Below are 17,774 nucleotides of genomic sequence, written 5' to 3'. Positions count from 1 at the left end.
TTCTATCTCCTCCATTATTTTTCTCCAGTCCTTTGACCCTGGAGCCCTTGCTAGGGGTTGGCTAAGAATAGGCCCGCCTCTAGGCCAGGATTCGCTGCAAACTACAGGAACCCCGCCTCTCCCTCTGGTGATTCGCTACTCCCAGGTTCATCCCGCCTCTCCAGCGAAACGATTGGCGGCCTGGCCTGCAGCGCCGTTAGCTCCTGCGAAGAAGCTTGCACCTCCGGTCACTGGAGGGGTGCTGCACTGACAGCAATGGCAGCCACGGCATTGGCGGCGCGGACGCGGTTCGGCGTGTGGAGCGTCTGGGCCATGCAGGGCCGGGGCTTCGGCTCGGAATCGGTACGCCGCCGGCGGTGCCTGTTGCCCCAGCCCTGAGCGCAGATCCCCTCTCTGCCGCCCTCACCTTTACCAATACCCCCGTCGCTTTCCGCAGGCAGACAATCTCGGCTCCAGTGCGGGCGCGGTCCGGGACGCCGGTGGAGCCTTCGGAAAAAAAGAGCAGGCCGAAGAGGAGCGATACTTCCGGTGAGGCCCACGGGACCCCGAATCCAGCCCTATATCTCTCACGGCCTTCCAGTCCTTCAACTGTCAGTCGCCCCACCCATCCCTCCCTGGCGTCCTGGGGCGCCCCATCCCCCAGCAGAACTCCCGGCCCCTGAACCCGTTACACCCAACACTTGAGGACCCGACTGTCGCCACCTGTAGGGCCCTTCCCGTGCGCTGCCGAATCCCAAGGCCTCCACGCCCAAGCCGTTTCCACCTGCGGGTCTTCAGAACTCGCCAACCACCGCTCATCTGTTCCTGAATCTTTTACCATCCCCACCCGTGGAGTTTACCCCGCATCATGCCAAACGCCCCCCAAATTCCTCCCAGAGTGTCTAGATCCGACGGTTCCAATACATGCAGACCCCCTGAGCCTGACTCCCTCGGCCCTCACCCACCCATCACCCCAGGCCTCAGCTTTGCTAGCCCGGCGTGGATGGATTCCCTGACTCCTCAGACCCTCTCAGCCATTTCTAGACACCCTCCCCCCCCCCCCCCGCCCACCTCTCCAACTGGCCTGAGCGAGTGGGTCGTAGAGCATGTAGCAGCTGCTCATGGCTGGAACCCCGTCCCCCACTCCTCAGAGACTTGGCCTGCTCCACCCAGCCCAGCTTTTAGGAGTATGGTGTGGACTGGGCCTACCTATCCTGTTTACCAACCTCGAGTTATCTTACAGTGACTTCTGTCCACAGTGAGGAGCAGCGTGGAACTAATCTAGCTTCTGCTTCTCCTTGACCTATCTTTTCTCTTCCACCCTCTCTTGCTCACTCTTAAGAATTACCACCATAGCACCTGCCATACCAGAGAGACAAGGTGCAGCCCTTAGAGATCATCTAATTGGCCTCCTGCGTTGTACAGTTATGGAAAACAGAGGCCCGTATGTGGCCGAACCAACATTTGAATCATCCCTTCTTGAGACCTAAACTTGGACTGCCAAGTACTGCGAGAGACTGCTTCTTTCCCCCCGCCCCCGCCTTCATTTTGGCCTTTACAGTGGGTCTTGCAGTTCTCAGGTAAAGAAAGCCCTAGATTAACTGGGATAGGACACATATATTTGTCCTTTAACTATGCCCCTTCGTATATCCCACCCCCACCTTTTGCTCTTTTTCCTCCCAAAAGGGATTCTGTTCTCTGGGTTGTTCCTCTAATAAGTCCCCCAGTTAGGGACTTAAGTCATACCTCTCTGGAGTTTTCTACTGAATCTGAAAGGAATCCATCATTAGCGGTGGAATTTCAGGCACTAGCACCAGGAAGATGGAATCATTTTGGTCATCTCCTAAAAATGATACACCTTAAGGTGGAGTATTCTTAATATGGGGCTTGAGAGGGTAGACAAGGATGACCAGCCAGACTCCCATGGGATTGGGACTCCTGTTCTTTGCCTTAGGTATTTCAGATTATGCTTAGAGGTCTCTTTGGGGTGAAGGATTGGGATTAAACCAAGAGCCACTATGTCCTTGTAGAGCTCGTGCTAAAGAACAGCTGGCAGCCTTGAAGAAACACCATGAAAATGAGATCTCTCATCACATGAAGGAGATTGAGCACCTGCAGAAAGAAATTGAGCGGCACAAGCAGTCAATCAAGAAACTAAAACGTGATGATGATTAAGTGCACACAGTTCCCTATAGCATGGCTACCTGTTCTTGCCCACTTCTCCTAAACCAGACATAGTTCTGGTTTAATTAATATCTATCTGTGTGCTTCCAACAAGTTATAATAAATTGTCATCAGTGAACTGTGTCTAATGCCTTCTATCTGAAGAGGGGTAGGGGGATACACTACTGAACCACTAAAATGAATCAGACAGGGTACCAGCAGTAGGGAACTTGGAGACAAAGCACAGTGTGATAAGTGCTGTGCAACATGGGGGGACCAATGTGACATGGAGAATGGAAAGGCCCCTTTCCCTGTCGGACACTAGTCAAGAGGTGTTCAGAGAAAGCTTCTTAAGGAATAAACCTCAATCCAAAGCGTAAGGTCAAGAGCAGCCTGGAAAACAGGAGTGATTGCTTAAAAAGGTGTAATTCAAGGCACCATCAGTAATCACACCATTTTGCATTTATAAAATGGAGTAAACAGCTCTTCATATGAACTAGTTATCCTTGTTCTAATTATCCTTGCGCAGGTTGAGAAGGCTGGAATTAGAAATCATGTGTTGCCTTGGCATCCAGGTGTTTTGACTCCTAATCAAATCTGTTAACAGCACAGAATCAGAATTATTTCTTAGGCTATATTTTGCTTTGCCGAGTATGCTCTTGATTCAAATTAGACTTTAAGGCCTTGTTTAGCTAAATTATTATACAAACTACTTGTGTAATTCGTCCAGACAAAAAACAAAACAAAACTTCAAGTGACCTATGGGCCATTGGCAAGACATTTTCAATTCTCCAGTTCAGTAGATCATTTGCCCCAGAATTGTGACGAGTCTTTCGTTGTAAGACCCTATTACACAAAAGCCTTTAGGGCCACTGAGTGATAACAGCTTGGATAAGTCATTGACCCTGCCCTTGCAGACCAGAAACAATGGCTGTTTCCAAAACTTGTCCATGATGCTACTGATGAAAAGCTTATTTATGGTACTCTTGAGGTATGAGTGCTGAGATTCTAGTGGCCAGCAACAAAATGACCTCAAAGATGAAGTGCAAGAAATGATTATATTAAGTCATATACCGTTTTTAAAATTTTAGAACACTACAAAATTTGAAAAGTTTAAAAATTGGTTGAGGAACAAGTAATATCTTCCATTTCGCATTTTTGTGACCAAAGAAAGGCATACAAAATCTCCTAAGTTTGGCGATTCCCTGGCAGTCTGGTGGTTAGTACTCCCTGCTTTCACTGCCATGGGCCCAGGTTCGATCCCTGATGGGGGAACTAAGATCCCGCAAGCGACGTGGCCAAAAACAAAACAAAACAACCTCTTAAGTTTGAAGATGACAGTGTTTTCATGACTTACAATCAATAATTTCCTTATTGGGAATGATGTTCCTGAGTTGATTCCTCAATAGCAGTGTACCATCTGCTCTTGTCCTATATTTTAAATAAAAATCAGTCTAATGATGATTGAAGCAAAAAGTTGGAACTTTAACGTGAAAATGAGGAATCGTGAGTTTGAATTCTTAAAAAGGTTAAATGAATTTTTGGAGGAGCCTAATTTAAGACTACCTGAGCTTTATGGGACTTCCTGGTGGTCCAGTGGGTAAGACTCTGCACTCGCAGTGCAGGAGCCTGGGTTCAATCCTTGTTCGGGGAACACATCCCATATGCATCCCGCAACTAAGAGTCCGCATGCCACAGCGAACATCCCGCATGCTGCAACTAAGACCCGGCAAAAACCTAAATAATTTTTTTTTTTTTAACTGGGACTTCCTGGTGGCACAGTGGTTAAGAATCTGCCTGCATGCAGGGGACATGGGTTCAATCCCTGGTCCGGGAAGAGCCCACATGCCGCGGAGCAACTAAGCCCATGCACCACAACTACTGAGCCCGTGAGCAACAACTACGCTCATTAAATCTCATGATATTTCTGGTAAATAGGTTCATACCATTAGCTTAATTTTATAACCAAAGTAACAGAAGCAGGGAATAGTGAATAACTTTCTCAAGGTCACACAACCAGGTTTGTGCTGAGCAAGAACTTTACTTCAGAACTCCTGCTCCCACAGTCTTGAGTTGCAGTTCCAGTGTAGCGGTTCAGCTTCCTGTTAACTACCTCCTCACTGTGGGACAGGTTGGGGGTGGTGGGACTTGCCTGGACAATTGGGGACGACCCTGGGTTGTTCCACTATTCTTGAATATGCATTGCTGCATACCCTATGTATTCCATTTTCAGATTTCTGAAACGTATTCATTAAAAATTATATTTAGGGGACTTCCCTGGTGGCTCAGCGGTTAAGAATCCGCCTGCCGATGCAGGGGACACGGGTTCGATCCCTGGTCCGGGAAGATCCCACGTGCCGCACAGCAACTAAGCCCGTGCACCACAACTACTGAGCCTGAGCTCTGGAGCCCATGAGCCACAACTGCTGAGCCTGCATGCCACAACCACTGAAGCCTGCTTGCCTAGAACCTGTGCTTTGCAACAAGAGAAGCCACTGCAGTGAGAAGCCTGCGCACCGCAAGGAAGAGTACCCCCCGTTCGCTGCAACTAGAGAAAGCCCGTGCGCAGCAACGGAGACCCAATGTAGCCAAAAATAAATTAATTAAAAAAAAAAAAAAGACTGAGTGACAGCATCCGAAGAAGACTGGCATTGAGAGAGACCCTTGGTTCCTGGGGAACTGACAATACTTCAGCCTTTCTATCTGGAGCCTGGAGGGAGCAATGGGGGAGGAGGAGGAAGTGTGGTGAGTTCTATGAATCTTCCCAGGGCTGAGTTGGCCATTTGTAAGCTGAATCAGTCACCGTTTCCTACTTCTTAGTCCTTCCTTCCTCCTTCCTTCTTTCCAGCCTCTCTCCCTCCTTTGCTCCTTTCCCTCTTCTTTTTAGGTGCAGTCCTTTATTAGAGCAGAAAACTCCTAAACCACTTGTATCCTACTTGCAGGAATTGGAAACACTGGAAAGGAACAAAAAGCTTCAGAGCAGGCAAAGGAACAAAGAAGTACAAGGAGATGTACGCCAACACTTCACATGTTGGTGCCACCCGACACAACCTCTCAATTAGCAGATGCCACAGGTACCTCCTTGCTCATCAGTCTTTTTATTAACTTGAGGTAAAATTCACATAACATAAAATGAATCATTATCCATTTAAAGTGTAAAATTCAGTGGCATTTAGTATATTCACAGTGTTGTGCAAACATTGCCTCTATTTAGTTGGAGACACTTTCATCACCCCAAAAGGAAATTCCATACCCATTAAGCTGTCACTCTCCATTTACCCCTCCACCCAGCCCCTGGCAACCGCTAGTCTGATTTCTGTTTCCATAGACTTGACTTGCCTGTTCTGAATGTCACATGCAAATAGAATCATACAATGTGTGACATTTTGTGTCTAGCTTCTTTCACTTAGAATAAGGTTTTCAAGGTTCATCCATGTAGCATGTTTTAGTACTTCACTCCATTTTTTATTTCTTTTTATTTTTTTGCGGTACGCGGGCCTCTCACTGTTGTGGCCTCTCCCGTTGCGGAGCACAGGCTCCGGATGCGCAGGCTCAGCGGCCATGGCTCACAGGCCCAGCAGCTCTGCGGCATGTGGGATCTTCCCGGACCGGAGCACGAACCCGTGTCCCCTGCATCGGCAGGCGGACTCTCAACCACTGCGCCACAGGGAAGCCCCTTCACTCCATTTTTTAAATGGCAGAATAATATTCCATTGTATGGATATACCACACTTTTGACTATCCATTCATCAATTGATAGACATTTGGCTCGTTTCCACCTTTTGGCTATCGTGAATAGTGCTGCTAAAAACATTCCTGTACGAGTATTTGTTTGGACACCTGTTTTCAATTCTTTTGGATACATATCTAGGAGTGAAATTGCTGGGTCATAGGGTAATTCTATGTTTAACTTAGTGAGGAACTGCCAAATTGTTTATCCACAGTGGTATTTTGCATCTCCACCAGCAATGTACAGAGTTCCAGTTTGTCCACATCTCTACTACCACTTGTTATATCTGACTTTTTGACTCTAGCTATCCTAGTGTGTGTAAAGTGGTAGCTCATTGGGCTTCCCTGGTGGCGCAGTGGTTGAGAGTCCGCCTGCCGATGCAGGGGACACAGGCTCGTGCCCCGGTCTGGGAAGATCCCACATGCCGTGGAGCGGCTAGGCCTGTGAGCCATGGCCGCTGAGCCTGCGTGTCAGGAGCCTGTGCTCCGCAACGGGAGAGGTCACAACAGTGAGAGGCCCGCGTACAGCAAAAAAAAAAAAAAAAAAGTGGTAGCTCATTGTGGTTTTGATTTGCATTTTCCTGATGACTAATGATATTGGCCAATAGGCTGTTTGTATATCTTCTTTGAATAAACACCCATTCAAGTCCTTTGCCTATTTTGAATTGGATTGTGTTCTTGTTCAGTTTCCAGAATTCTTTATTTTATTTATTTTTTATATAGATTTTACTTATTTATTTATTTATTGGCTGTGTTGGGTCTTCCGTTGCTGTGCATGGGCTGTCTCTAGTTGCGGCGAGCGGGGGCTACTCTTCGTTGCGGTGCGAGGGCTTCTCATTGCAGTGGCTTCTCTTGTTGCAGAGTACAGGCTCTAGGCACGCAGCCTTCAGTAGTTGTGGCACACGGGCTTCAGTAGTTGTGGCTCACGGGCTCTAGAGCGTGGGCTCAGTAGTTGTGGCACACAGGCTTAGTTGAACCGTGGCATGTGGGATCTTCCTGGACCAAGGCTCAAACCCGTGTCCCCTGCATTGGCAGGCGGATTCTTAACCACTGCGCCACCAGGGAAGCCCCCAGAATTCCTTATATACTCTGGATACTAGATATATAATTAGCAAAAATTTTCTCCCATTCTGTGATTTTAGATGAGGTCCTAGGAGTGGGACCCTCATGACGGGATTAGTGCCTTTATAAGAAGAGACACCAGAGAGCTTGCTTGCTCACTCTCTGCCATCTGTGGACACAGGGAGAAGACAGCCATTTGCAAGCCAGGAAGAGAGCTCTCCCCAGTACATGAACATGCTGGCACCTTATCTTGGACTTCCAGGCTCCAGAACTGTGACAAAATTAATTTCGGTTTTTTAAGCTACCCAGTCTATGATATTTTGTTATGGCAGCCCGGCCTAAGGAAGGCATCAATAACATTCACAGAAATAAACTTCTAAAAGTTTTTACAATTAGCATCAAGAGAAATGTATTTGTTCATAGCCTTTGACTCATGGATTTGCTTCTAGAAATTTAACCTGGGGAACTAATCAGGAATATAATGCAATATTTTGTATGTAAGAGTTTTATCTCATTTTGATATAAAGCAGTGAAAAATGTCCAGCAATAGGTATTAATGAACAAATTATATGACACATGAACATTCTGCAACCATTAAAAATTATGTTTAAGGGGAATTCCTTGGCAGTCCAGTGGCTAGGGCTTCGCACTTTCACTGCCATGGCCCGGGTTCAACTCCTGGTCAGGAAACAGATCCCGCAAGCCCCACAATGTGGTCAAAAAAAAAAGAAAGAAATGTTTAAGGACACTTATTTGAAAAGATATATGCACCTCTATGTTCATTGCAGCATTGTTTACAATAGCCAAGATATGGAAACAACCTCAGTGCCCGTCAATGGATGAATGGATAAAGATGTTGTATAAATATACAATGGAATACCATAAAAAAAGGAGAAAAAAAAAGGAGAAATCTTGTTACTTGCAACAACATGGGTGGACATTGAGGGCATTATGCTAAGTGAAATAAGTCAGATGGAGAAAGACAAATACCATATTATTTCACTTCTATGTGGAATATTAAAAAACAGAAATAAATGAACAAACAAAACAAACACATAGAGAACAGATTGGTGGTTACCAGAGGGGAAGGAGGGTGGGGGAAGGGACAAATGGGTAAAGGGGGTCAACTGTATGGTGACAGATGGAAACTACACTTTTGGTGGTGAGAATGCTATGGTACATGCAGAAGTCAAATTATAATGTTGTATGCATGAAACATAATGTTATAAACCAATTTTACCTCAATTAAAAAAAAAAAGAGGACTTCCCTGGTGGTGCAGTGGTTGAGAATCCGCCTGCTAATGCAGGGGACACGGGTTCGAGACCTGGTCCAGGAAGATCCCACATGCCACAGAGCAACAAAGCCTGTGCGCCACAACTACTGAGCCTGTACTCTAGAGCCCGTGAGCCACAACTACTGAAGCCCGCGTGCCTAGAGCCAGTGCTCTGCAACAAGAGAAGCCACCACAATGAGAAGCCGCTGCACCGCAACGAAAAGTAGCCCCCGCTCGCCGAAACTAAAGAAAGACCGCGCGCAGCAACAAAGACCCAACAGCCAAAGATAAGTAAGTAAATAAATAAATTTATTTTAAAAAATTACTAAAAATAACATGACCTATCAGTAAAATCACGTTATTATGAATTTTTTAAAAATTAAGGAATATTTAATATTTTGAAAATTATCACGAAATGTAGTAAGTGGAAAAAGCAGGCTACACAACCATACATAATTTATATACCGTAAATATAAGCATAGGTTAAAGAATAAATATATAATAGTAATATATTACATATATATAATAAATAAATATACGCAAAAAATAAAAGCCAACATGTTAACATTGATTCTCTCTTGGTAGTAGGATTAGAATTTCGAAGGGATTTCCCCCACCACCCCCCGCTCTTCAAAAGGATCTTTTTTTTTTTAAGTTACAAACGTAATACATCTTGGCTTTTAAACAATTATTAAACAAGTGTAGTGTATGAAGTCTTATAATTTCTCTATTATCCCTTTATCTCAGAGGTAACTGGACCCTAACAGTTTGTTGCAAACTGCACATCCTTCCAGACTTTTGTTGCCTCTGTGTAATCACGAACATATCTATGACATCATTCTAAATGTATCACTGTGCAACTTGGTTTTTTGTTTCTTTGTTTTAACCTAACATTAAATCCAGCACACCTGGGCTTCCCTGCTGGAACACTGGTTAAGAATCCGCCTGCCAGTGCAGGGGACACGGGTTAGTTCCCTGGTCCGGGAAGATCTCACATGCTGCAGAGCAAATAAGCCCGTGCGCCACAACTACTGAGCCTGCGCTCTAGAGCCCACAAGCCACAACTACTGAGCCTGCGTGCTGCAACTACTGAAGCCTGCGCCCCTAGAGCCCGTGCTCCTACAACAAGAGAAGCCATCGCAGTGAGAAGCCCGCGCACCGCAATGAAGAGTAGCCCCCGCTCGCCCGCCGCAACTAGAGAAAGCCCGCGTGCAGCAACAAAGACCCAACACAGCCCCAAAAAATAATTAATTAAAGAAATAGAAAAAAAAATTTTAAGCATATTTATAAAAAAATAAAATCCAGCACACCTTTTCATTTCACGTAGAGCACCTATTGAACACGTAGAGCACCTACAACAGAGCACGTAGAGCTGTCTCCTTCTGCTTCTTTGCTGCGTTATGTTCCACAAAAAAAAAAAAAAAGGAGAGGTGGAGGAATATAATTTCGGGTTATTTGTTTGTGGTACGCGGGCCTCTCACTGTTGTCGCCTCTCCCGTTGCGGAGCACAGGCTCCGGACGCGCAGGCTCAGCGGCCATGGCCCACGGGCCCAGCCGCTCCGCGGCATGTGGGGACCTTCCCCGACCGGGGCACGAACCCGTGTACCCTGCATCGGCAGGCGGACTCTCAACCACTGCGCCACCAGGGAAGCGCTCGGGTTATTTCTTTTGTTTCTTTATACTTTTCTGTATTTTCCAATCTTCTGCAATAACGTGTGTCACATAATTTGGAAGGGAAAAACATGAACTAAAACCAAAAGTTCATTAAAAGAAGAAAAGGAAAGAGGAAAAAAAGAAATGGAAAGCGAATGGGGTAGTCCGCGCCCCCTCCCACAGGGGCGGTATCGGGCGGAGGGAGGGGCGGGCCGCCGCAGTCCTTACCAATCAGAGCCCGGTTGATAAGCAGAGCCAGGAGAATTTGGAGACACCCCCCGCCCAGCAATCAGCCTGGGGGGTTAGCTTCCCTAACCAGCCTGGAAACCAGCCTGGGCCTAGCCTGAGTGCCGCTGCGGGCTGCTATTGGCTGCAAGATAACCCCGCCCATCTTCCTGCTCATTGGCCGCCGTGGTTTTCATAAGAGGGGCCTGTTGCTGAGCAAAAAGAAGTAAGTGCCGCTGCTTTTGCTAAGGAGAGACTTTTAGGCTGCAAACGTACTGGGCGCCCTTGGGTCAAAAAAGCAACATTACTAACCATCGTTTATTCAGTCCCCACTAAATGCCAGGCTTCCTGATCCAAATTTTTTAATTTAATGGTGATAACCACCTTTCTTGAACACCCAACAACCTACCAGTCACTGAGCTAGGTACTTTAAAATAAGAACAACAGTAACAATTTAAACGATAATTACAGTTTACTGAACACTTAACCTGCATCAAACCTTGTTAAGGGATTTGTATGTATCAACTCTCATCCTCACAATAGTCCCTGTGAAGGTAAATGTTATTGCCCCATTTTACATAACAGGAAGCAAGTTCAGAGAGGTGAAGTGACTTGCCTAGGTTCACACAGCTATAAAGTATAAGAATTGGACCCTCAACTCTGATATCCTGCTTCCAAGTACAACTTTTTTTGGGGGGGGGCGGGTAACGAAAGGCTTTTCAGGGTAGGAAGAGGTGGAACAGGTTGATGACAAGGTCCTGGGGCATTGCTCCAGTGACAGGCTTCAGGGTGATTGTCTGAGAATGGGATATCTGGAGCCTCTAGGCCTGGAGGAGAGGGGGAAAGAGGGTGAGCAAAACACCAGAGCAAGAACACTTCTTTCTGGAAATGCGAGACTCCTGGCGCAGTCTGTTGTGGCGCAGGTGGCCCTGGACTGGGGGCCCGGACCCCAAGGTTCTAAATACTGCTCTGTGGCCAACTGCCTGGGGAACCTTGGGCAAATGCCTTCTCTCTGGACCCCAGGATTCCTGCCTGTAAGATGAGAGTAAGCCAAAACAAGGGGATGTGTATTCGGGCTGGGGGTCTTTGGGGAGTCTGGTTCCTGGTGGCAGCAGGGGAACCCTCAGCAACCACACAATCTTTACCTAGCTGTTGCCTGACCTCTTTTCAGGACCTGACGATTCTGTGAACTGAAAAATCCACCTTTTTCCCCAGCCCGTTCTGAGCTATAGCAGAGTCCTGCCTGCAGGGTGCGCTGAGGGCTCACAGCCGACAAAACCAAACTGGAGCTCGTCGGGTTTTTTGTTTTATTTATTAAGAGGGGTGAATTTTTGAAACCTTTTTGAAGATTTCTGTCCTCAGGATACAATCGATGAACCTGAATTATATGTATTGCCCAACATCAGTTCTTTCCACAGTGGCTCTGGAGCTAATTTCAATTCCTTTGTTTTCCGGATGAGGAAAAAGATTCCAAGAGATGAAAAAAAATTCACTTTGGGTCACATAGCTAAAACCTAGCACCCTACTTGCCTGACTCCTGGGCAGTGCTCTTAGGAGAGAGTTGGCTCTGTTTTCAAGAGTCTGTGGCTGTTGTGCCCCCTAATGCACAACTCCTGGGTACAGTTTCAATTTTGGTTGTATAGTTTGACAGCTCAGGACCTGTCAGCCAGAAGGACCTCCCTCAGCACCTAGCAAAATGCCTGCTTAATGAGTAATTAAATGAATGAATGTATGAATGAGCCACAGAGGTTGAGTCTGCTTTGGTTTTATCAAATAAACCACCTGGAGTTGGGTTTCTTTCCTGAAATTCCCCCAAGGCAGAAATTAAATTCTGTGATGGGAGGGGAGCGCGTGGCAAAACAATAAGAACTCAGAAAATTACATCTGGACTGATAAATCAAAGCCCCAGATCTGGTCAGGGTACAAGAATATTCTACTATAGTAAAGTGATCCCAGAATTGGGGATTCGAAAATTAATTTAGGAAGAATAAATACAGAACAGATGAGAATCCCATTAGGGTTAAAATCTGCGAGAGGGTCTGAAGCTAAAGAAACCTCAGAAACATTTCAAATCCAACCTAGATGTATCTTCAGGACTGGAATGTGATTGAGGAATAAAAAGAGCTTTGGCCAATCAGTGGCCTCAACACAGCTGATGCAAGAGTGGAGAGTATGGCAACAGGAGGTGGATCTTTCCGAGCCAAAAATACAAGGCATGGAGGAGGGGAGGAACAAACCCAGGCAATGTCACCTGGCCATGTCCTCCTGGGCTGAAAGCTTCCCCGCTGGACTTCCAGAGCCCAGCACAGTGCCTGGTACACACTAGATGGTCAATAAATGTTTAGTGAATGAAAGAGAGAGGGAAGAAGCCGGAGCCCTAACCAGCAGTTTTGCTCTGAGCGGAATTAGTTCAGGGATTCATCTTTTCACTGGCTCCTTTTGCTCAGATTCCAACTGCCCTAGCCACCTTCAGATGATAATTTGGCTTTTCATGGAGGCTGTCCTATAAAGAGGGATGTACTGCCCCATCAATTATAGGCCACTTGACAATTATGTTTCTCACTCCCAATTAATATATTGGAATTCTGCTTTATGCATCAGTTCCTTGTGCCAGCCTGCTTCTTACATATTCAGGTCTTTCTCTCATCAGTGGTGCAGTGGAATTTCTGCTTTGCAGTCATCCCTAACTAGGTTTGAATCCTTACTCAACATATTACTAAGCCGTCTGAACTTTGTCAACACACCTCTTTAGCTTCAGTAACCTCATCTGTCAAATGGGCCATAATGCCTACTTCATGAGATTGTGGTGAGAGTTACATGAGATAACAGATGTATCCTGGACTGTTGTTGGAGCTCAGTAAATGGTAGTATCTGTGTCCCTTCTGAGCTTTCTTTCCAAGGAGTTTGGGTCACAAAATCTCATCCAACTGAGAATATCAGTATCTCTTGCTTTTCACAAATTCACTAACTTTGTAAGTGAAGCCTTGGGAATGATTTAGTCGCTTCCTTGAAGGTTATAAAGGGTCATTCTACAAAGGAGAGCAACTCATATTCATTAATTCAAAAGTATTTCCTGAGGACTTACTACACGCCAGTGGGGGTAGAGAGACACAGTTCCTGCCTTAAAGGAGTTCTGACACAGTCTGATGCAGTCAAAAGAAGACATTGTATGACCTTGATACAAAGTTTTACTTTTCTGAACTCGAGCTTCCTCACTTTGCAAAAGTGGTCAATAACATATTCCATTGTTAGTTGGAGAGAAGGGGTAAGGCATTCAGACCCCATAACAATGCTGCTTCAAATTTGAAGGCCAGTGGTACAAAAAGGTAGAAACAATGTGTTGAGGAGTTGAACAGTGGGAGGGATTATTTTCAGCTGAGCTGAAGAAGCAATACTGTCTATAGGAAGTAGAATTTTGAAGCCTTCATTCAGGCCACAGTTACCAATAAAGGCTTTGATTGCTGGGTTGGAGTTCAGTGGCCAGAGCTTTGCAGAGAAAGGCTTGAAGATCAAACAAGGAACATGAAGGTGGCCGTGATAGGGCTAGAAAGGTAAATTGAGGCAGATCTTGGCAGATATTGAATGTCAATCTACAAGTTTGACCTTTATTCTGTAGCTGATGAAATACCAGTAAAGCTGATCTAAACATTGACATTACAGAGTAGATTTTGAAAATAAAAGCTGAATCTGACATATTGGGGTGGGGGGTGATTTCAAGGGGAATTCAATTCAAAGGAAGATTTAGTCAACAAGAACATGTTATTGGCAGGACATTGTGCTAGGTGGCATAGGGCAGAAGACAAAGATGTTAAGGTGTGGACCCTGTCCTCAAGAAGCTTATAATCAAAAGGGTCAGATAAGACATGTACACAGAATAATACAACCCAAGGTAGACTGTGATAAGTGTTATAAAAGAACCCCAGCCCAAGTGCCTGAGCTCAGCAGAGGGTGAGATTAATTTACTTCCCCCAAGAGACTGGAGGCAGGAGACCAAGTCAGAGGGTCGTCTTTGGAATCCTAAGCCTAGACCCAGGAAGCCTCAGAGGCGATGTCGGAGGTCATCCAGTCCACTTTTGCTCCTGTCGGGATTCTCTGTCCCAAGTAAACAGTAACTTTAAAACTGAAACAAAAAGTGGAGCTCTGAAGAAAAACTGTGAAGAGGCTGTGGGAAGGGAAAAGAAGAAGACGAATTCAGCTTTGAGGTGCTGAGGTGCTGGTAGAAGCGACTTACTTCCAAATGGAGAGTTGAAGGCCAGGAAATGGATGAGATCAGGGAGGGAGAGTGTGCCTGGAGAGAGGAAAGATGAAAACAGTAACTAGGGGAACACCCACGTTCCAGGAGTGGGGAGGAGAAAGAGGAGTCAGAGAAGGAGTGGCCAGAGAGAGGTGAGAAAAAAAAAAACAACAGTAGAATACCTTGTTACAAAGTTTTTAGAAGAGGGGTATGGAAGACAGGGTGGGAGGCCCCAAGGGAGCAGAAGAGGGGAAACTGCAGCAATAGGGACTGAGGTTAGACCAGAGGTTGCCATGGACCTTTCAATGAATGAAGGCTTTTCCAGAGACTCCACAAATAAGCTGGATTCCCTGTGTCTGGTACATTTTAAGATGGAGCCTTCCCGGAGGCCAGAGGAACCGGGCTATGTGCTCTGATCTCCAAAGATCTGGCGGTCAGCTCTGTAATTAGCACTACCTCTCCTAACCCGAACCAGTCCCTCCAGGAACTGAAAAGCTGAAGAACATACTTGAGAGGGATTTCACACCCGGCTCTCTGGCCCAGCCCGGTGAAGTCCCCTTTCGTCATGCAGCTTTAATGACTCTCCGGAATGTCACTCTCGTCTGGTATTGCCAGCAATCTGACCAAACCCTCTTGCAAAAGTTTGCAGCATTCGTCCGGGGCGGACTACAGCTCCCAGAGTTCCCGGGCGCTTCCCGGTGCCGATTGGCTGAGCCGTAGGCTCCAGAGGGAGGTGTCGCCCCGCCTCCCCAGGAAACAGGCATCTGATTGGCTGCGGCGCGGGGCTTTTGTGTCCCCGCCCTTCCCCAGGGACCGCGGCGGGCAGAGCGGAGCTGCTGGTGTCAGAGCCCGGAGAGCGCTGGCAGTTCCGCGGTGGGGATGCTGAGGAGCGCTGGGTTTGCGAGCAGCCGTGGCCACTGCGGACTTCCGAGGCGCTCCGGGCCGTGAAAACCCCTGCGCCGCGGCCAATCCCAGGCTCCCGAGGCCATTCACCATCCAGAAGCCAGACGAGCGGGGAGTCCAGCGCAGCGGCGGCCGTTCCCGGATCCTGGGCTTTCAGAGCCTTCTGGAACCCCGAGAGACACCGCGGGGCTCTAGAACCTCCCCAGCGGCCCGCAGTCCCGGCTTCCTGCGCGCGTCGGTCCGAAAGCCCCTCGGGTGCACGGGCGGTCGGCGAGCCGCGGCTGGGTCCTGGCGCACACCATGATCGTTGCGGACTCCGAGTGCCGCGCCGAGCTGAAGGGCTACCTACCCGGGGCCGGAGAGGTAAGCAGCGGTCGAGCGACGCCACTCTTCCCTTGAACCCAGAGCCGCGTCCGAGCTTTGGGCTGTCGCGAGCTGAGTCTGTGAGCCAACCCCCACCCGGCTCGGGGAGGGGGAGTGGAGCGCGCAAGCCGGAGTGGGGTTGCATCAACTGGCAGCCTCGGCTCCCTCCGCCTCCTGCCCCTACCCCCGGGGCTGTAGAGCCCTCCAAGGCTCCTTTGGACTCCTGGCCAACGAGAGGGGAGCCTTCTCGACGTTATCTTGGGTTTGGGCCCTAGTCGAGGGAGTCTTCAAGTCCAGGCAAATCCCGGCGCAGCGGCCCGACCACTCCTCCTCCCCGCCCCCTTCCGCAGATCCTTTCCTCTAGGCTGGGGCTAGAGGAACTGTTTCTAGGTAGGATATGTACCCGCTGCAGTGCCCCCGCTCGGGGATTGGAGCACTTGGGGCTGGCCAACGGAGGTCGACCTCGTCCCCCGCCCCCACCCGCACCCCCGATTTGGATTGGGGGCGTGGGCGCTTCGGGGCCTTGGCGGGCTGCCGGGTACGCCGCGGCCAAAGCACGGGGGAGAGGGGGAAAACCCTGGCCGCGACACCAGAAGCCAAGCGCCGATTTGGCTGTGCCCTACTAAGTGGTCTGACGTCCCAGAAGTTTGTTTTGGAGGGACTGTCTTTGCAGTGAGGCTGGGAATACGGCTGGACCCAATCTGACACCCCCTCCCCCATTACCACCGCCACGGACAATGGCCATCTTATTTATTACGCACCTACTGGATGCCAGGCTCCGGCTTTGCCTTTTCGCTGAGTCCTCAGGATTAAACTAGCAAAATATGAGCTATACCATTAATAGTAGCCCCAATCTACGGGATGAGAAAATTGACGCCCAGGAGGGGCTATAGAGAGGCTTCCTTCACTAACCCAGCAGAATAGCTCATTCTTTGGCTCGGGTGTCTCTAGGATTTCCAAGTGTGCTTCACACAACGGAGAGTTTTGCTTGTTTCTTGAGTTTACAGACATGGAGCCTGGCGCAAGTGTCTTACTGGGGTTGGGAGTCAGACAAGTGCTAGTCCTGAACTGTGACCCTGGGAAAAACAGCTGCACTTCTCTGAGCAGCACGGTTTCCGGGGGTCCCCGGTTTTCTGTTAGCTTGTCACCTTTCCCTATCGTGGTTTAGGAGCCCGAAGTGGAGGGACGAATACTGCTCCTGCCACTTCTCAGTTGCGTGACTTTGACCAAGCTACCTTATTCTGTCTGTTTCCTTCTTTATGGAAATAATTTTATTTATTGGAGCACCTGGGCACTAGAGCAGGCATGCTCCGGGTTCATGTGGCAGCCTTCCCACTTACTTGCTGTGTGACCTTGGCCAAGTGATCACTTCTGTGATCAGCAACTTCCTCCTGTGGAGATTTGGACATATTTCCAAAGGACTGTTGGGAGAATTCACTGAGAATCCATGCAAAGGCCAGCGCACAGTGCCTAGAGCATAGCAGCTACGGCCTGTGTCAAACACGCTGGCTATTTTTAGATTGTGGCCACAGCACACATCTCCCTTTCCCCAGAGTGTCTCACAAGGGGGTGTCCGAGCCCACCCCTCCTGCCTGAGGTGAGAATTGGTCCATCCCTCTTTGGGACAGTGTCTGGGAAGTGACCTGGGGAGAAGAGTGTGCCCCTGGTGGACTGGGAAGGCTCTGAGGGTGTGGCCTTTAGGTGGAAGCCAGCTGTCAACAGCAGGCGGGGGTGGGGGGAAGCTGGTGATATCTGACCCCTTTCTACAGATTCTCTCTCAAGAAAAGAGGACCTTGGGAAAATTCTGTTTTAAGCAGGATGTTTAGAAGACAGTAGGGTGCTGAACTTACAGAGCTGGGTGCCCAAGGCCCAAGGGAAGTTGGACAAGTATGAACAAGGAATATACAGTCCCCTCAACTCCCATCACTTCGCCACACATGCTTTCACCGGGTCAAGGCCTTCAGATGCTTCACTCTAGTACTGGTGGTATGTTCTCAGAGCCCTCTTGGGCTCTAGAATCACTTCCTGAAACATCACTGCCTCAGGGAAGTCTTTCCTTCCCCACCAGATAATTCCCCTCTGCATACCTGCTTCCTGTTCCCCTTCTCCATTGCAGGAGCTATTATCCCAATTACAGTATAACAGTTGTGTAATCAGGAATTTCTTGTCTGTCTCCTTTGCTAGACTAG

At 48.0% G+C, this 17,774-nt stretch overlaps 2 protein-coding genes across 4 annotated transcripts in view; both read left to right on the top strand.

Moving 5' to 3' along the window:
- Nucleotides 1–183: 183 nt before the first annotated feature.
- ATP5IF1 (ATP synthase inhibitory factor subunit 1) lies at nt 184–2,281 on the top strand. Its single transcript, XM_030872542.2, has 3 exons — nt 184–342; nt 437–528; nt 2,010–2,281. The coding sequence occupies exons 1-3, from the start codon at nt 256–258 to the stop codon at nt 2,152–2,154; spliced, it is 324 nt and encodes a 107-aa protein (XP_030728402.1). The 5' UTR covers nt 184–255; the 3' UTR covers nt 2,155–2,281.
- A 140-nt stretch (nt 2,282–2,421) lies between these two features.
- Nucleotides 2,422–17,774, top strand: part of SESN2 (sestrin 2) — a 30,486-nt gene continuing 15,133 nt past the window's right edge. For all 3 annotated transcript variants that reach the window (XM_060309091.1, XM_060309086.1, XM_030872497.2), the window contains exons 1-3: nt 2,422–4,887; nt 5,085–5,216; nt 14,795–15,585. In XM_060309091.1, coding sequence (XP_060165074.1) covers nt 15,523–15,585 — 63 coding nt within the window. In that variant the 5' untranslated portion in view covers nt 2,422–4,887; nt 5,085–5,216; nt 14,795–15,522. The remainder of the gene's footprint in view (nt 4,888–5,084; nt 5,217–14,794; nt 15,586–17,774) is intronic.

This window comes from Globicephala melas, chromosome 1 (assembly GCF_963455315.2).
Source record: "Globicephala melas chromosome 1, mGloMel1.2, whole genome shotgun sequence".
NCBI lineage: Eukaryota > Metazoa > Chordata > Mammalia > Artiodactyla > Delphinidae > Globicephala > Globicephala melas.
Note: the sequence above shows the minus strand (reverse complement) of the source record. Positions and strands in the feature narration are given on the sequence as shown.

Bases quoted from the DNA above. Each gene is read 5' to 3' on its own strand.
- ATP5IF1 (XM_030872542.2), top strand. From the start codon at position 256: ATGGCAGCCACGGCATTGGCGGCGCGGACGCGGTTCGGCGTGTGGAGC. The intron at 343-436 runs GTACGCCGCCGG...CGCTTTCCGCAG, and splicing joins GGGGCTTCGGCTCGGAATCG to GCAGACAATCTCGGCTCCAG. The intron at 529-2,009 runs GTGAGGCCCACG...ATGTCCTTGTAG, and splicing joins GAAGAGGAGCGATACTTCCG to AGCTCGTGCTAAAGAACAGC.